Here is a 20,539-nt window from a genome sequence, read left to right as displayed (position 1 = left end):
CTCAACAAATATGAGGTTACAACCAACCACTAAAACGAACAAGGACAGATGAAAGCAAGGATATGAAAACTTCTTACACCGAGAGGATACATTGAGAACTGGGATTAATGACAAGCACCATGATAGCACAATCCATAGGAAAAGCTTTAGGTGAAATCCAAACCAAGATAGCTCAATGAAGAAACCATGAGTTAAGAATAATCTCATGATCATAGGATTGGTGGGTTTAATTATGTCATTCTTGAAAGGAAAACTCTTCGAGGCTCCTACACTAACAAGAATGCTATAATACCACCTCAACGGATAAAGGAAGAACAAATGCACTGGAGATGCAAGAGAAAGGATACTTGAGGTACTCCAACAAGAATCTTGAAGAACACCTGAGAATGGATTGAAAACTTGATGAACCACCATGAAGGACCTCCGTATACAAATGAAAGATGCAACGATATGAAGGTAGAAAAGAATAAGATTATGACCTTGCCAAGATTTAGATGAAGCTTCACAAAGAGATACTTGATAAAACTTGGAACTCCGGAAAAGAAAAGATAACAACACTTTGAGAAAAGGAATTGACACCGTGAGCCACTCCGGAAGAAGAATTCAGATTATTATGAACAAGAATAAGAATTATATTATGCTCATCCTTCCTCAAATTAAATTGATGACAAGCAACAGATTTAGCATACATCTTATTCTTCTTGAAGGAAACTTGAAGAGAGAGATAGATATGCACCACATGAAGTAAAAATTAAGGAAGCACCGGAAGAATTCACAACTGAATGGGAAAACCAAGAATTAATGGAGATACATGAAAATGAAGAGATCATGGTCCACCTAGCAGAAAACTTGAACAAGGCACCGGAAAATCGAGAGACGAACGAAGAGACAACCATTGAGAAGAATTGAGGACGAAAGCTGAAAGCTGAGAACGAAGAATCTTCTAAAATGATGGCCTTCGGAGGAACGAGAAATAAAAACAACTCAGAGAAGCACCGGATAGCACGAAAGGGATTACTCATGATTGGGAATAATTAAAAAGATGGCACCAAGCTGATGTTGGAAATATGCCCTAGAGGCAATAATAAATTAGTTATTATTATATTTCTTAGTTCATGATAATCGTTTACTATCCATGCTATAATTGTATTGATTGGAAACACAATACTTGTGTGGATACATAGACAAAACACTGTCCCTAGTAAGCCTCTAGTTGACTAGCTCGTTGATCAAAGATGGTCAAGGTTTCCTGGCCATAGGCAAGTGTTGTCACTTGAGAACGGGATCACATCATTAGGAGAATCATGTGATGGACTAGACCCAAACTAATAGACGTAACATGTTGATCGTGTCATTTTGTTGCTACTGTTTTCTGCGTGTCAAGTATTTATTCCTATGACCATGAGATCATATAACTCACTGACACCGGAGGAATTCTTTGTGTGTATGAAATGTCGCAACGTAACTCGGTGACTATAAAGATGCTCTACAGGTATCTCCGAAGGTGTTAGTTGAGTTAGTATGGATCGAGACTGGGATTTGTCACTCCGTGTGACGGAGAGGTATCTCGGGGCCCACTCGGTAATACAACATCACACACAAGCCTTGCAAGCAATGTGGCTTAGTGTAAGTCACGGGATCTTGTATTACGGAACGAGTAAAGAGACTTGCCAGTAAACAAGATTGAAATAGGTATGCAGGTACTAACGATCGAATCTCGGGCAAGTAACATACCGAAGGACAAAGGGAATGACATACGGGATTATATGAATCCTTGGCACTGAGGTTCAAACGATAAGATCTTCGTAGAATATGTAGGATCCAATATGGGCATCCAGGTCCCGCTATTGGATATTGACCGAGGAGTCTCTCGGGTCATGTCTACATAGTTCTCGAACCCGCAGGGTCTGCACACTTAAGGTTCGACGTTGTTTTATGCGTATTTGAGTTATATGGTTGGTTACCGAATGTTGTTCGGAGTCCCGGATGAGATCACGGACGTCACGAGGGTTTTTGGAATAGTCCTGAAACGAAGATTGATATATAGGATGACCTCATTTGATTACCGGAAGGTTTTCGGAGTTACCGGGAATGTACCGGGAATGACGAATGGGTTCCGGGAGTTCACCGGGGGGGCAACCCACCCCGGGGAAGCCCATAGGCCTTGAGGGTGGCACACCAGCCCTTAGTGGGCTGGTGGGACAGCCCAAAAGGGCTCTATGCGCCAAGAAAAGAAAATCAAGAGAAAAGAAAAAAAAAGGGAGGAGGTGGGAAGGAAGGGAAGGACTCCCTCCCACCAAACCAAGTCCAACTCGGTTTGGGGGGGGGCAGTCCTCCCCCCTTGGACTCGGCCGACCCCCTTGGTGCTCCTTGAGTCCCAAGGCAAGGTCCCCTCCCTCCCACCTATATATACAGAGGTTTTAGGGCTGATTTGAGACGACTTTTCCACGGCAGCCCGACCACATACCTCCACGGTTTTTCCTCTAGATCGCGTTTCTGCGGAGCTCGGGCGGAGCCCTACTGAGACAAGGTCATCACCAACCTCCGGAGCGCCGTCACGCTGCCGGAGAACTGTTCTACCTCTCTGTCTCTCTTGCTGGATCAAGAAGGCCGAGATCATCGTCGAGCTGTACGTGTGCTGAACGCGGAGGTGCCGTCCGTTTTTTACTAGATCATGGGACTGATCGCGGGATTGTTCGCGGGGTGGATCGAGGGACGTGAGGACGTTCCACTACATCAACCGCGTTCACTAACGCTTCTGCTGTACGATCTACAAGGGTACGTAGATCACTCATCCCCTCTCGTAGATGGACATCACCATGATAGGTCTTCGTGCGCGTAGGAAAAAATTTGTTTCCCATGCGACGTTCCCCAACAGTGGTATCAGAGCTAGGTTCATGCGTAGATGTCTTCTCGAGTAGAACACAAAAGTTTTTGTGGGCGGTGATGTGAGTTTTGCTGCCCTCCTTAGTCTTTTCTTGATTCCGCGGTATTGTTGGATCGAAGCGCCTCGGACCGACATTACTCGTACGCTTACGAGAGACTGGTTTCATCGCTACGAGTAACTCCGTTGCTCAAAGATGACTGGCGGGTGTCAGTTTCTCCAACTTTAGTTGAATCGGAATTGACCGAGGAGGTCCTTGGATGAGGTTAAATAGCAATTCATATATCTCCGTTGTGGTGTTTGTGTAAGTAAGATGCGATCCTACTAGATACCCATGGTCACCACGTAAAACATGCAACAACAATTAGAGGACGTCTAACTTGTTTTTGCAGGGTATGCTTGTGATGTGATATGGCCAACAATGTGATGTGATATATTGGATGTATGAGATGATCATGTTATAATAGTTAATATCGACTTGCACGTCGATGGTACGGCAACCGGCAGGAGCCATAGGGTTGTCTTTATAACTAACGTTTGTGCTTGCAGATGCGTTTACTATTTTGCTAGGACGTAGCTTTAGTAGTAATAGCATGAGTAGCTCGACAACCCCGATGGCGACACGTTGATGGAGATCATGATGATGGAGATCATGGTGTGACGCCTGTGACAAGAAGATCGTGCCGGTGCTTTGGTGATGGAGATCAAGAAGCACGTGATGATGTCCATATCATGTCACTTATGAATTGCATGTGATGTTAATCCTTTTATGCACCTTATTTTGCTTAGAACGACGGTAGCATTATGAGGTGATCTCTCACTAAAATTTCAAGACGAAATTGTGTTCTCCCCGACTGTGCACCGTTGCTACAGTTCGTCGTTTCGAGACACCACGTGATGATCGGGTGTGATAGACTCAACGTTCACATACAACGGGTGCAAAACAGTTGCGCACGCGGAACACTCGGGTTAAGCTTGACGAGCCTAGCATGTGCAGACATGGCCTCGGAACACATGAGACCGAAAGGTCGAGCATGAATCGTATAGTTGATATGATTAGCATAGAGATGCTTACCACTGAAACTATTCTCGACTCACGTGATGATCGGACTTGAGATAGTGGATTTGGATCATGTACCACTCAAATGACTAGAGAGATGTACTTTTTGAGTGGGAGTTCTTAAGTAATATGATTAATTGAACTAATTGTCATGAACATAGTCTAATGGTCTTTGCGAATTACGATGTAGCTTGCGCTATAGCTCTACTGTTTTTTATATGTTCCTAGAGAAAATTTAGTTGAAAGTTGATAGTAGCAAACATTGCAGACTAAGTCTGTAAAACCGAGGATTGTCCTCGTTGCTACGCAGAAGGCTTATGTCCTTAATGCACCACTCGGTGTGCTGCACCTCGAGCGTCGTCTGTGGATGCTATGAACATCCGACATACACGTTTCTGATGACTACACGATAGTTCAGTGCAAAATACTTAATGGCTTAGAAGCAAGGCGCCGAAAACATTGTAAAACGTCACGGAACATAAGTGATGCTCTAAAGAGATGAAATTGTGATTTCATGCTTGTGCCCTTGTTAAGAGGTACGAGACCTCCAACAAGATTCTTTGTCCACAAAGTAAAGGAGAAAAGCTCAATCGTTGAGCGTGTGCTCAGATTGTCTGAGTACGACAATCACTTGAATCAAGTGGGAGTTAATCTTCCAGATGAGATAGTGATGGTTCTCCAAAGTCACTGCCACCAAGCTGTGAGAGCTTCGTGATGAACTATAACATATCAAGGATAGATACAATGATCCTTGAGCGATTCGCGATGTTTGACACTGCGAAAGTAGAAATCAGAAAGGAGCATCAATAGTTGATGGTTAGTAAAACCACTAAGTTTCAAAAAAGGCGAGGGCTAGAAGGGATACTTCGTGAAACGGCAAAACAGTTGCTGCGCTAATGAAGAGACCCAAGATGAAACCCAAACCCGAGACTAAGTGCTTCTGTAATGAGGGGAACAGTCACTAAGGCGGAGCAACTCTAGATACTTGGTAGATAGGTGGGCTAGCAAAAGTCGAAAGAGGTATATTTGATATACATGATGTTGATGTGTAGTTTACTAGTACTCCTAGTAGCATGAGGGTATTGGATACCGGTTCGGTTGCTAAGTGATTAGTAACACGAAATGAAAGCTACGGCATAAATGGAGACTAGCTAAAGGCGAGGTGACGATACGTGTTGGAAGTGTTTCCAAGGTTGATATGATCAAACGTCGCACGCTCCCTCTACCATCGGGATTGGTGTTAAACCTATTTGTTATTTGGTGCTTGCGTTAAGCATGAACATGATTGGATCGTGTTTATTGCAATACGATTATTCATTTAAAGAGAATAATGGTTACTCTATTTTCTTGAATATTCACCTTCAATGGCTTATTGAATCTCGATCGTAATGTTACACATGTTCATGATATTGGTGCCAAAAGATACGAGGTAATGATGATAGTACCACTTACTTGTGGCACTGCCGCTTGAGTCATGTTAGTATAAATTGCATGAAGAGGCTCCATGCTGATGGATCTTTATATTCACCTGATTTTGAATCACTAGTGACATGCTAATCATACCACATGAGCAAGGCCTTATTTTCATTGAGATGAAACAAGATAGTAACTTGTTGGAAGTGATACATTTGATGTATGCAGTCCAATGGGTGCTGAGGCACGCAGTGGATATCATTATGTTCTTACTTCACTGACGACTTGAGTAGATACAGGAGTATTTACTTAATGAATCACAAGTCTGAAATATTGAAAAGTTCAATTCAATTTCAGAGTGAAGTTCGCCGTAACAAGAGGATGAACTGTCTACGATATGATCATAGAAATGAATATCTGAGTTACGAGTTTTTGGTACACAGTTAAGACAATGTGGAAATTGTTTCGCAGTTCATGCCACCTGGAACATCATAGTGTGATGATGTGTCTGAACGTCATAGCCACGCACTATTTAGTATGGTGCATGCTGTGATGTCTCTTATCGAATTACCACTATCGTTTATGGGTTATGCATTAGAGACAACCGCATTCACTTTAAATAGGGCACCATCAAAATCCGTTGAGACGACACCATACGAACTGTGGTATGGCAAAAGGCCAAAGTTGTCGTTTCTTAAAGTTTGGGGATGTGATGCTTATGTCAAAAAGCTTCAGCCTGAAAAGCTGGAACCCAAAGCGGAAAAGTGCGTCTTCATAGGTTACCCAAAAGAGACAGTTGGGTACACCTTCTATCTCAAATCCGAGGGCAAAGTGTTTGTTGCTAAAAACGGAGCTTTTCTCGAGAAGGAGTTTCTCTCGAGAGAATTGAGTGGGAGGAAGATAGAACATGACGAGGTTGTCGAACCTCTCATCCCTCTGGATGGTGGCGCAGGGCAAGGGGAAAACTCTGTCATTGCGACGCCGGTTGAGGAGGAAGTTAATGGTGATGATCATGAAACTCCAGTTCAAGTTTCTGTCGAACCACGCAGGTCGACGAGACCACGTGCTGCTCCAGAGTGGTACGGTAATCCCGTCTTATCAATCATGTTGTTAGACAACAATGAACCTGCGAATTATGAAGAAGCAATGGTGGGCCCAGATTCCAACAAATGGCTGGAAGCCATGAAGTCCGAGATAGGATCCATGTATGAGAACAAAGTGTAGACTTTGGAATAACTACTTGATGGTCATAAGACTATTGAGTAGATATGGATCTTTGAAAGGAAGACAAACAATGATGGTGACAAGTCACTATTAAGAAAATCTCGACTTGTCGCAAAGATGTTTTCGACAAGATCATACAGTTGACTATGATGAGACTTTCTCACTCATAGCGATGCTAAAGGTCTGTTAGAATTATGTTAGTTGTTGATGCATTATTTATGAAATATTGCACATAGGATGTAAAAACATTGTTTCCTCGATGGTTTCCTTGAGCAAACATTGTATGTGATACAACCAGAAGGTTTTGTCGATCCTAAAGATACTAGCAAGTATGCAAGCTCCAGTGATCCTTCAATGGACTGGTGCAAACATCTCGGAGTTGGAATGTACACTTTGATGAGATGATCAAAGATTTTGGGTGTGTACAAGGTTTATGAGAAACTTGTATTTCCAAAGAAGTGAGTGGGAGCACTATAGAATTTCTGATAAGTATATGTGGTTGACATATTGTGGATCAGAAGTAATGTAGAATTTCTGTAAAGCATACAAGGTTGTTTGAAAGGAGTTTTTCAAGGAATACCTGGATTGCGCTACTTGAACGTTGAGCATCAAAGATCTATGGAGATAGATCGAAAGCGTTTAATAGAAGTTTCAACAAGATGCATGCCTTGACAAGTTTTTGAAGGAGTTCAAAATAGATCAACAAAGAAGGAGTTCTTGGTTGCGTTGTGAGGTGTGAATTTGAGTAAGACTCAAAACCCGACCCCGGCAGAATAAAGAGAATAGACGAAGGTCGTCTTCTATGCCTTAGCCGTAGACTCTAAAGTATGCCATGCTGAGTACCGCACCTGATGTGTGCCTTGCAGCAAGTCTGTACACAGAGTGATCCAGGATTGAATCACTGATCAGCGGTCAAAGTTATCCTTAGTAACTAAATAGACTAAGGAATTTTTCTCGATTATGGAGGTGGTTAAAGAGTTCGTCATAAAGGGTTACGTCGATGCAAGCTTTGACACTAATCCGAATAACTATGAGTAGTGAAACGGATTCGTATAGTAGAGTAGATATTTGGAGCATTTCTGAATAGCACGTAGTAGCAGCATCTATAAGATGACATAAAGATTTGTAAAGAACGCACGGATCTGAAAGTTTCAGAACCGTTGACTAAAACCTCTCTCACGAGCAAGACGTGATCAGACCCCATAACTATATGGGTGTTGGATTCGTTGGAATCACATGGTGATGTGAACTAGATTATTGACTCTAGTGCAAGTGGGAGACTGTTGGAAATATGCCCTAGAGGCAATAATAAATTAGTTATTATTATATTTCTTAGTTCATGATAATCGTTTATTATCCATGCTACAATTGTATTGATTGGAAACACAATACTTGTGTGGATACATAGACAAAACACTGTCCCTAGTAAGCCTCTAGTTGACTAGCTCGTTGATCAAAGATGGTCAAGGTTTCCTAGCCATAGGCAAGTGTTGTCACTTGATAACAGGATCACATCATTAGGAGAATCATGTGATGGACTAGACCCAAACTAATAGACGTAGCATGTTGATCGTGTCATTTTGTTGCTACTGTTTTCTGCGTGTCAAGTATTTATTCCTATGACCATGAGATCATATAACTCACTGACACCGGAGGAATGCTTTGTGTGTATCAAATGTCGCAACGTAACTGGGTGACTATAAAGATGCTCTACAGGTATCTCCGAAGGTGTTAGTTGAGTTAGTATGGATCGAGACTGGGATTTGTCACTCCGTGTGACGGAGAGGTATCTCGGGGCCCACTCGGTAATACAACATCACACACAAGCCTTGCAAGCAATGTGGCTTAGTGTAAGTCACGGGATCTTGTATTACGGAACGAGTAAAGAGACTTGCCAGTAAACGAGATTGAAATAGGTATGCGGATACTAACGATCGAATCTCGGGCAAGTAACATACCGAAGGACAAAGGGAATGACATACGGGATTATATGAATCCTTGGCACTGAGGTTCAAACGATAAGATCTTCGTAGAATATGTAGGATCCAATATGGGCATCCAGGTCCCGCTATTGGATATTGACCGAGGAGTCTCTCGGGTCATGTCTACATAGTTCTCGAACCCGCACGGTCTGCACACTTAAGGTTCGACGTTGTTTTATGCGTATTTGAGTTATATGGTTGGTTACCGAATGTTGTTCGGGGTCCCGGATGAGATCACGGACGTCACGAGGGTTTCCGGAATAGTTCGGAAACGAAGATTGATATATAGGATGACCTCATTTGATTAACGGAAGGTTTTCGGAGTTACCGGGAATGTACCGGGAATGACGAATGGGTTCCGGGAGTTTACCGGGGGGGCAACCCACCCCGGGGAAGCCCATAGGCCTTGAGGGTGGCACACCAGCCCTTAGTGGGCTGGTGGGACAGCCCAAAAGGGCTCTATGCGCCAAGAAAAGAAAATCAAGAGAAAAGAAAAAAAAAAGGGAGGAGGTGGGAAGGAAGGGAAGGACTCCCTCCCACCAAACTAAGTCCAACTCGGTTTGGGGGGGGGGGAGTCCTCCCCCCTTGGACTCGGCCGACCCCCTTGGGCCTCCTCGAGCCCCAAGGCAAGGTCCTCTCCCTCCCACCTATATATACGGAGGTTTTAGGGCTGATTTGAGACGACTTTTCCACGGCAGCCCGACCACATACCTCCACGGTTTTTCCTCTAGATCGCGTTTCTGCGGAGCTCGGGCGGAGCCCTGCTGAGACAAGGTCATCAGCAACCTCCGGAGCGCCGTCACGCTGCCGGAGAACTCTTCTACCTCTCCGTCTCTCTTGCTGGATCAAGAAGGCCGAGATCATCCTCGAGTTGTACGTGTGCTGAACGCGGAGGTGCCGTCCGTTCGGTACTAGATCGTGGGACTGATCGCGGGATTGTTCGCGGGGCGGATCGAGGGACGTGAGGACGTTCTACTACATCAACCGCGTTCACTAACGCTTCTGCTGTACGATCTACAAGGGTACGTAGATCACTCATCCCCTCTCGTAGATGGACATCACCATGATAGGTCTTCGTGCGCGTAGGAAAATTTTTGTTTCCCATGCGACGTTCCCCAACAGCTGAAATGATGAATCTCCAAGAGAATGAACCAAGATTGAGAGAAACACTCCTTCGAATCTGCAAGCTGAGAATGATGATGAGGAACAACACCAAGAATAGCTGAGACACTCCGGAATAAAGAAGAATGAAAGGTTGAGCCAAAGACGAGAATAAATTCAAACTGAACTTGGAGAAAGAATATGACCGATGAAATTCATACTTACGTCATAGTTGAAAAGAATTAAAGATCTCTGAAAAGATTAGAAGAGACATATAAGATCCTGGGAAAAACCTGTGGGTTATGGGCCCACTCGAAGAGACCACCGTTGAAAAGATTTCTAGAAAGAGGGATATTGCACCGGTATAAGAAAACTAGATAAGGTTAGCACCTTGAAATAATTAAAAGAATTGAGAACAAGAAACTTCTGGGATAACTTCAGCACTCCGGATAGAATAGAGAGAAATGACAACAAGAAAGGCTGATAAGAATCTCCAACATGGGGAAGAATTTACAAGGATGAAAAGGATATGATGAACACTGACGACTGAAATTAATTCACCGGTAAGGATGACAAGAATGAATAAAGATCAACAAGAAGCTCCTGAGAATCTTCACAACGATTCACCGGCTACGAAAGGAAGAAGAGATAGCGGAAGCACAATGAAATGAATGCGCTTGGATGAAATCCAATCACCGAAGAAAAAGGGCGGGAGGGCGGGGAAAAACAAAGACGACTTGGGACAGAAGAGACGAACTCCGGATGAAAAGAGAACGATCTTGCAAAAATTGGAGAGGATTGAATCCACTTGGAGAGAAACACACCGGTTGAATGGAATTGATATGACGATCTGATTGAACAAAGAATTTGCATTCCCATAAAAATATGAGAACACGGATTAGGAAAGATCTGAAATCACCACTTGCTATCGAAGCGACTTGAATTACCATAGTTCAACAAAACAAAGGGTGTGGCTTACGAAACAAGCCAGAACAAACTCATGAGAAAGATTTCGTCCGATATTTTCATGGACGGGATCGCACGGGCACGATTTTATAGTAGCCATCAAGTGCAAGGCAGTGCACCCGACATACGAAGCGTCCCCGAGTCGTAGCAAGCTACAAGGACTCTTTAAGACACAACGTGTACCGCTGTAAGTCGACCATGAACAAACGAATCCACTAGATGTCGAACCCTAACCTAAGATCATGCATTTGTTGGAAGATTGTCCTATAAGCAACTACTTGAATTCCCACCTATGAATTCCCGAAATATCTGGTCATGCAATCTGGTACACGGATACAAGGAGTAATATTCACACAACTCCTATACTAACCCGTCACTTGTATCACATCCGTCAACACACAACCAGAATCTCGGACCTTCATCTACAACAGACCCTCGTGATCACAACGATACAAAGTATGGCAGTACTCCCGAACAATCTGCACCAGTACTGGGGACATCGGGGTTATCTCGCCACTACTAGTATTGAAGCAATTACGAACATCCTTCGTTCTGAGATACTAAGAAATCTGAATGATAACGATGTGCTCAAGAATCCCCTGGAGCTCAACTCCCCGGAAGAAAATCAAGTCAGACAGGAGGCACCAAGACAGAACTTCGTCACATCGGCATCATATAGATCCCAAGAATATCCGCGTGATCCTAAAAAAGATTTGAGTGGGAAGAGGAGTAGAATAAATTATTACGTCAAGATTCCTCACCAGAGCATAGAAGAGGAGAAAAAGAATCCTACTCTCCAATATATAACTAGACTCAAAGTATTTTTTACTAGACTCGACTCGGCCAAGTTCGATCAATCAAGGGGGCTCCTAGGTCGGTACTGGTCTGATACCAACTTGTCACGCTCAAGATGCGACTCTATCCTCAATTTGGCACGAGGGCCTCGTCAGGGATAGAAGCGCATCTCGTCGTGTCGCAAGAATGGATATCGTTACAAGTACATGTACTGAAGAGAAGAGATATATAATAGAATTGGCTTACACTCGCCACAAGCTACATCAGAGTCACATCAGTACATTACATAATCATCAAGTATAAGAGCAGGGTCCGACTACGGATGAAAACAAATGAGAAAATAAGAACGACGTCCATCCTTGCTATCCCAGGCTGCCGGCCTGGAACCCATCCTAGATCGATGAAGAAGAAGAAGAAGAAGAAGCAACTCCAAATGAACAATCAACGCGCTCGCGTCAAGTAACCTTTATCTGTACCTACAACTGGTGTTGTAGTAAACTGTGAGCCACAGGGGACTCAGCAATCTCATTTCCAAAGGTATCAAGACTAGCAAAGCTTAATGGGTGAGGTATGGTTAACTGGTGAGGTTGCAGCAGCGGCTAAGCATATATTTGGTGGCTAAACTTACGAATACAAGAATGAAGAGGGGGGAGATCTACGTAAAACGGACGTGAACTATTGATGACCAAATGAATGATCCTGAACACCTACTTACGTCAGACATAACCCCACCGTGTTCTCGATCGGAGAAGGAACTCGTGAAAGAGACAGTCACGGTTACGCACACAGTTGGCAAGTTTTAATTAAGTTAATTTCAAGTTATCTAGAACCAGTGTTAAACAAAGTTTCCAAGTTGCCACATAACCGCGGGCACGGCTTTCCGAAAGATTTAACCCTGCAGGGGTGCTCCAACTAGTCCATCACAAATTACCACAAGCTGCATAGAAATCCTCAATCACGACGCTCGCGATCTCGTCGGATTCCCTAGTGGAAAACTTCAACTCTGAGATTACCCGAATCATCACCGGAATCCCGATGCACAAGATATCTCGTCAAAGGTAAAACTAATCCAGCAAGGCCGCCCGACGTGTCGATGATCCCGATAGGAGTCGCGTACCTCATTCTCAGGACACGGCGGATGAGCTAGACGTCGGGATCGCTAAACCTCCGGGTGACCAGAGGGGCGCCGGACATCGCTTAGGTGGGACCAACACCCATGAGGAGCACTGGCCCGGGGGTTGATTAAATTATCCTCGGGGTCCGGAAAGTCCCTATGCAATTTTATTAGGTGTTTAGACAAATGTAGTACCAAAGTTGGGCCTTGCCAGACCAGCTTTAATCTAAAACGAATTATCAAGGGGGTCCCCATAACAACCCCGATCGTGTTAGGAGCGCTCATTTATGGAACATAACACCGGTAGCCGAAACTAAGGGGGCAAAGGTGGAACAAAACACCAGGCTAGAAAAGGGCCGAGCCTTCCACCTTTTACCAAGTATATAGGTGCATTAAATTAAATTAAATAGCATTAACACGCTTGTGGAACTCTATCGAGACGAAGCAAACCGGAAACACGAATCAACACACGAATTCACCACACGATGCACAACACATATGATGCATGAGCAGTTGAATACATGCAAGACACGGCATGACAATTCACGCAATCAAACACTACACATTAAGTGAAGTTCAATATGCAAAGAGTTGCATATTGACGATACTCCACGTCTATTTATTTAGTTTCTATCCCGATTAGGTACACGGCAATATTAAATGTGATTAAACATGGCAAGAGGTGAAGCGTAATTAAACTACTTATCTAGGCATTTTAAATGAGGTCGGAAATGACATATAGCACCTCCGAGACGACCTCACATGTTAATTTACAATTCTGTCCAGATCTGAACTAATGCATTTAATTAGTTGTTAAACAGCAAAACAAATAGGTTCACGTGATTCTACGCGCCAAGGCAAGCAATCTACACATAAATAACATCTCCAACGGAGCTACGGATCAAAAGTTACAAGCACCGCAAGATATGATGGTATGAATGCAATATGTGTGCAACGATTGCTACGAGCACTTCAAAACATACAACCAGCAAGATAAAATGAAACTACACGAGATTCTAAGCAAGTTTCATGTAGGACACGTTCAAATCGGAGCTACGGTTCAACAACTACGAGCAAAACAAGAACTGACTACAATCTGCCAAAATCAGCCACATGGCACTTTCTACGCCCCACAACTATGGCTACACAACTCCGATATGCTCAAGAAAGGCATGGCACGGAAGAGGGCAAGAAGCACTACTACGAACAGCTAACAACAACTAGCATGGCAGCAAGGAACACTAGGGAAAGAAGTCACAAAATGGCTTCCCACACACTATTTCAGACATAGTGAAAATAACACTTCATGAAAGTGCAGTTTTCAGCCTGAAGCAATATTGACAGCATCAAAACCTATAGCTACAGGACTCCAAATGGGATGAAAATTTACAGCATGCTAGAGAAACACAAGGGGTACAACTAACTCCATTGAACCAACCTCAAAAGAGCTACAGATCACAAGATGCAAGCAAGACAGGACAGCAACAAAATATAACAGATTCCAGACTTAGAAATATTTCAGCTCCTCCAAATCAGCACTATTTCTAGCAACTTGAGGGCTATGAAAACACACCTAAACATGCATTTCTATTGCAACCAAAAATACCAGCGGCTAAACAAAACATCCAAGATCAAATCTCTAGTTGACAACTAATTCGAACGAGGCATGGAATAAATCCTACGAATTAAACAAAAGGGCAACATAGCAAAATATCTCGCGAACTAACTTGCTCTAATGCTAAAACTAATTGCACAGAAAAATCCCATTAAATGCGAAATATCTCCCATGGATTTTTCTACCCCGAAAACATATATAATTTGTGGGGTTGCACAAGAACATAATGCCACACGTTAAATGCGAGAAAAATAACCTATGCACGGGAAAATAAACTACCGGCAATACCTACACGTAAAAAATACCTGTCACCGCTCTAAAATACATGGAAAAATTAGTCCCTAAAACATGGGCATTTAGTCTAAGGCATACGGGCTATCCGGACACGCACGAAAATTAAACACGGGCAATATACTATTGGGACAGCACGTAAATCTAGGCATACGACATGTCAAACGACGTCAAACAAATGTGCAAGTTGTGAAATCGTGATCTACGCGCAAATCTGCCTCAGAACCATATATTACACGTCGCAAACCGACTAACGGTTTAAAAGTTACGGGGGTTTTACTAAACGTCTAATATACGTATATTTTGCTGGAATTTAGATAATTCCGAAAATCACCCTAACTCGCCAATGGGCCGAACAGGGGCACTACATAGATAAGAGGTGCACAGGCGGGGGGGGGGATGTCACCTCTCCTTGGGCCGGTTGTGGAGATGGGCCGGGGTCGGTGGAGAAGGCTAAGGCAGGCTTGGCCTGCTGGAGGAGGCCGGTCGCGATGGCAGGCCGAGGGGTGCTGCGGCTCGGGAGGCCGACTGGGCCGGTCCAGGGAGGCGCGGCCCAAGGCGCCTAGCAGCGAAGCGCTTGGGGGTTCGTCTCCAGCTCGCTCGCGAGCGTCTGCAACCGGCGGCTGGCGGCGGGGCTGCATGCAGGTCCCTGGCGAGGACGGAGCGAGGAGACACCGGCGAGGGGCGCGGCGGCCCTCTGGGAAGACGACGGATGGCGGCACGAGGAGCAGGGGGCACGGATCCGAGGCGGCGGAGCGCGGGAGATCGGGCGGCGGGACTCTGGGATCCGGCGGGGCGCAGCGCGGGACCCAGGCGGCGGAGCGCTCGAGGCGGCGGCCCGATCTGGCGGCGACGGCGCTCGGGAGCGGGGCTCCGGATCGGGGCTGGCAGCGAAGCTGCTGCCTCGGGAGGAGGAGCTCGGGCTGCGGGGCTGAACGGCGGTGGCTGCATGCCCGGGGCGGCGGCCAGATGGGCTCGGCGGGCCGTGCACGGGCTCGGGCGGGCCCGGCGGCTGGGGGGAGGAGAGAGAGGGAAGGCGGGAGGCTAGGGTTTCGGGTAGTTTGCACGGATTTCGAGGCAGAGGGGGAGTGGCTCTCTAATTAATGGCATGGGGGCTATATATAGACAAACGGGGGGCTCGGTTAACCGGAATTTCGTTCCGGATCCAACCGCGGGGTCGGATTCGGACGATTCCGAACGCGGGTATGGGTACGCGGCCGTGTAGAGGGGATATCCGGAGACGAGAGGGAGAACGGGCGGCGCGGCACGAATTTTAAAACACCGACACACGTCCGACGATAGACCGAATACGGTGCCGCTACGGGCGACCGTTCGGGTACCAGACGGTCTCCGATTGCGACGAAACTCGACAGGCGGCCTGGCTATATTAAAATAAGACCGCACGTCAAATCTCAACCCGATCAGAGAAAGTTTTACGCACGCTTTAAAAACAGGGTTTCGAACGATGTCGCGGGGGCGTGCGAGTGCGGTCGGCTCAAAACGGACAACGACGGATACCAACAACTACTAACGGATGCAAGTTTTGAAAACGGGCGGCAACGGAGACGCCGATGCAATGCAGATGATGTGAATGATGCGATGATGATGGGACAAATAAAAATAGACACACGACGAAAACGAAAAGAGAGGGGAATCTTGTGGAACGTCGGCATCGGGCTGTCACAGCGCGGCACCGCCAGCCTGGCCGCGGCCTCGCGTGCCCCTACGTCGCCGCCCCTGCTTCTGCAACGTGACTTTCGTTGTAAAATTTTCTGAAACTCGACCGTTGTTGCAAAAAATCCTTCCGTAAAATTACTTATGTTACAGAAAGACGAAGAAAAAAAAATCTGGAACAAGCAAATTGTTTCTGAAACTCGACCGTTGTTTCAGGAATTAACGAATCCAAAGTTTATTTCTTGCAACGAAGCGAAAGTTTCTGCAACTCGAGCGTCGTTTCAGGAATTAAGTACAGGAGCGGATCGGACGGAGCGGATCGGACGCAACGCGCGAGATCTAACGATTGTCGAGGCGGTGGATGTTTAATAAATATCCACCGGTAGATGCGTAGCAGCCCCCTTTCTTGAAAGCAAATAAATTTACTTTGAGATACAAAAAAAGAAAAAATATTTTCACACAAAAAAAAAAGTCATCACATTCAACCCCTTGCATTTTTGGGCTTTGTTATGGGCTTCCTCGGCCCAGGGCTAACGACCAGCCGGTGGTCCGACTCCGACTCGTTGCCCCACCGTCTCCGCCTCTCCCTTCCCTTCCCCAGCCGAAGTGCGGAGGACAGAGGCTTCCGTCAAGATCCAAACTCCTCCCCCTCCCGGCGGCTCGCTGCTTATATACTCCACCGTCCGATCCAGGAGCTACCAACCCAGCGCGCGTGAGATCCCGCCGGAGTCCTCCCAGCCCGCTCGCGGCAGCCGCTGCCTACCTCGCCGCCCCTGTGGCTGCGCCGGTAATCCATCATCCCTGTTTCCTTCCTCTTGTGATCGTTTGGTCGTTGCTGTCTGTTGTTTCTCGGCACGGTAGTTCTTAGGCTCCTATCACAAGCAGCTCGGCTGCATCTCATCGCTTCGTGTGAATCTCAGGAGTGGTTTTATCAGCAGTTTTTCGGGTCGATAGATAGGTGAATAGAATTTATTAGCAGTAAATCACAAGTGCTTGTTTTAGTTGGGCACACACATGTACAGCAAGATTTGAGAGTCTACCAAGGTTACTTCGTGGTGGAATGTGTAACACGCAATAGACATTGTTAGTGGAAATGCTAGGACATTTCTCGTCTTATGGCTTCAGGAGCTAGTGTCCGAGGGTGGGTGAAACTACGCTTTATTACACTACAAATTTTGAAGAATATGCAGATACCCTTTTTTTATATGGAACACAACGGTTCCATAAGCAGAGATTTTTACTGCTATGATCTTGAATTCTTGATACATGCATTGCGCCACATTGCTTTATACTCCATCAATGTGACAGTGTGATATATACTGTTCCCCTCACCCAAATTCTGAACAAATGTTGCTTGGCTTATATTATGCAGGTTCTAGCAAAGGGGCACCGCGTTTCTGTTCCAGATTCTACTTTTGCCTTCCCTGCAAACAGAGGTTTCGAAGGACAGGTCACGCTGAGGTTCTTGTGATGGCTACCGCAAACGGACTAGTCCATGCATCTGCCAAGAAGCCCTTGTTCACATTTGGCGTCATTGCTGATGTGCAGTACGCCGATATCCCAGACGGCCGCTCGTTTCTTGGCGTTCCACGCTACTACCGGCACAGCATCAGCGTCCTTCAAAGAGCTGTCAGCACATGGAACAAGCAAGGCAATATCAAGTTCTCGATCAACTTTGGCGACACCATCGATGGGTTCTGCCCAAAGGATAAGTCGGTGTGGGCGATGCAGAAGGTCCTCGACGAGTTTGAGAAGTTTGACGGCCCGACCTACCACATGTTCGGCAACCATTGCCTCTACAACCTTCCTCGGAGCAAGCTGGTGGCTTTGTTGAAGATGCCGACGGGTTCTGATCGTGCGTATTATGACTTCTCACCATGTCCTGAGTACAGATTTGTTGTTCTGGATGCTTATGATTTCAGCGCGCTTGGCTGGCCTCAGGATCATCCTGTGACAGCAGCAGCAATGAAGCTCCTCGATGAAAAGAACCCAAACACCGACAAGAACAGCCCTGACGGTCTGGTTGATGTCGACAGGCGGTTTGTGAAGTTCAATGGTGCGGTTGGCAAGGAGCAGCTGTCCTGGCTCAATGATGTCCTCCAGGATGCATCGGACCGCCGGCAGAATGTCGTCCTATGCAGTCATCTCCCGATGGACCCTGGCGCAGTGTACCCAGCAGCTCTTATGTGGAACTATGATGAGGTGATGGCTATTGTTCGACGGTACAACTGTGTTAGGGCCTGCTTTGCCGGGCATGACCACAAGGGTGGCTACTCAGTGGACTCCCATGGCGTGCACCATCGCACGCTCGAGGCCGCGCTTGAGTGTCCTCCTGGCACCAGTGCATTCGGGCATATCGAAGCCTATCCTGACAAGCTGTTGCTTGTAGGCTCTGATGGAATGGCTGATACTGAAATGTGTTTTCGGTCCTCAGATCGAGCTGCGCTGTAGAGTAAAATGCACGTGACTTCATTATTTTGACTCTTGGTGATGCTATTGAAAGAAAACTCATGTGACTTCCTGTTGTCTGACAACACTATTACATGTAAATAACATTGAAAGTGGTGGAAAAATAACAATGGAACTGTTGTAATGCTTACTTCACCATCTGGGAACTGCTGAATGGAGCACAGTGTTAGGCTCTACTATTCAGGAGTCTTTGTTGTAAGTGTACAAATGCAATACTATTTTGGATGGAAAATCCATGTTATTTCTATTTTTATTATTGTCTTTGAATATATCTTGATAAGAAGTTAAAACGCACGGAGTAAGAAATGTCCCAATAGATGTTCCCAGAGTATGATGGTCTAGATTGGTTGTAAGCAGGCAGCGGAAACTGTGTACTGTCAGATTTACAGTCTCGTTGATTGTATTTACATGCATGCGAAACTGTGTACTGTGCTTTAGAGAATTCTTGTGAGATCGACATATCTATATTATTTCTCATCTGAGATATGAGTGTATGTTTAGAAGCTATAACGATCATGTTTACATCCTGTATGCGTGGCATGAAAACATTAAAGAGACACACCAGAGTGAAATTAGCCATATCGTAACTACATTTAGATTTAGGGTCTCTATGATTGACAAGATTCAGAAAAATGTAAAATCTCACTTGCCTCTTATACCGAATATGTAAAGGCTAGGGTATTTTCAAGCCATTTCTCACATCTTCGATACCCACCAGTTTCTTGACCATCTACTCCCTGAACCAAGTTTTTTTTGCGGGTAATCTGAACCAAGTTGTTCGTTGTATGGGCTTTATTATACGAGCAATTTTAAGATGGTGCTTTTTTTTAAGAAAGAAACTTTTCATTCATCAGCCATGATGATTACATTCAAAGATGACAATGTTAACTATTTTCATATGGGAATTTCGAAGCCAACATGCTGTGCACAGTTGTGCGCCCCATACAAGTAAGGGTTTGACTCGCTACATTAGTATGTTTGCGCATTTTAGCTAGACTAGTGCCCCTTTCATGAGTCAAAATCATTCTGAACTCATTGACCTGGTTTGCATACTTGAGCACTCAAACATCTTGAGATTGCACCATCTTCAACAACTCACGCAATCCGTTACCACAACCAATGACAAGTTCGACCAGTGAAGCACAAGCCGGATCCCTTCGTCCATCGCTCCATGGCCGCCATCTCTGTTTCTACAGGTTTACCACAGTGTGGTGAAGGTGTCATTCATGATCACGGCATCACCCAGGTCCATCCCAGCCTCGACTGTACCATCCTCTTTTAGAAAAGCACATCTATATTCAACTTAGCATAGTTCACATCAGGGGCCTTGACATTGTCATTATTTCATGTGCGTACTTTGATGTGCTGCCCAAGTAATCCATCACCTACTTGCCCTTCGTTAAGTTCGCTTCGGGATGCTGCCGTATTGCAAGTAGAGAAGTGATGTAACTCGAGAGGAAACGGCGAGGGGCCTTAATCAGGGTCGAGGATTTGATATGCGAGAGAAGATGGTCCCTCTTAACCCCTCCTTTCACATGAAAGGTAATAAGGTAAGAGTTACTCGGACCGGAAATTGCTTTTGACTCTCGAGCTCCATGAAGGCCTTTAGATTCAAACTTCAAATTTCATGGACATTCGTATTTTAATATTTCATAAAATTCTGAAAAAAATACATAGATAGATGAAGGTATAATACAAAAGTGTGTAAATTTTCAGAACAAAATACGTTGAAATGAGGTCTGTACAAAAAAGACAAATCTGAAACTTTTTTAACACATGTTACTATTTATCATTTCAGACCATGAAATTGTCTTTTTTGTATAGGTCGCGTTTCAAAGTATTTGGACCTGAAATTTTACACACACACGGATTACATCCTTGTTTAGTTGTATATTTTTTCAGATTTTTTGGAACTAAAATTTTCAAATTTTGATTTTTAAAAAATTTCGGC

General features: G+C 45.0%; 1 protein-coding gene across 1 annotated transcript; it reads left to right on the top strand.

The window, feature by feature from the left end:
* Positions 1 to 14,874: 14,874 nt before the first annotated feature.
* Positions 14,875 to 18,841, top strand: LOC123397114 (manganese-dependent ADP-ribose/CDP-alcohol diphosphatase). Its single transcript, XM_045091788.1, has 3 exons — positions 14,875 to 15,430; positions 16,661 to 16,906; positions 17,492 to 18,841. Exons 1-3 carry the CDS (start codon positions 14,875 to 14,877, stop codon positions 18,568 to 18,570), a joined length of 1,881 nt encoding a protein of 626 aa, XP_044947723.1. The 3' UTR covers positions 18,571 to 18,841.
* The last annotated feature ends 1,698 nt before the right edge of the window (positions 18,842 to 20,539 follow it).

Source organism: Hordeum vulgare, chromosome 5H (genome assembly GCF_904849725.1).
Source record: "Hordeum vulgare subsp. vulgare chromosome 5H, MorexV3_pseudomolecules_assembly, whole genome shotgun sequence".
Classification (NCBI taxonomy): domain Eukaryota; kingdom Viridiplantae; phylum Streptophyta; class Magnoliopsida; order Poales; family Poaceae; genus Hordeum; species Hordeum vulgare.
Note: the sequence above shows the minus strand (reverse complement) of the source record. Positions and strands in the feature narration are given on the sequence as shown.

What these genes read in the sequence shown, in the direction of transcription:
- LOC123397114 (XM_045091788.1), top strand. Translation starts at nt 14,875, where the DNA reads ATGGGCCGGGGTCGGTGGAGAAGGCTAAGGCAGGCTTGGCCTGCTGGA. An exon ending in CCAGATGGGCTCGGCGGGCC is followed by an intron (nt 15,431 to 16,660) that starts GTGCACGGGCTC and finishes GCTAACGACCAG; the next exon opens with CCGGTGGTCCGACTCCGACT. An exon ending in CCGCCCCTGTGGCTGCGCCG is followed by an intron (nt 16,907 to 17,491) that starts GTAATCCATCAT and finishes TATATTATGCAG; the next exon opens with GTTCTAGCAAAGGGGCACCG.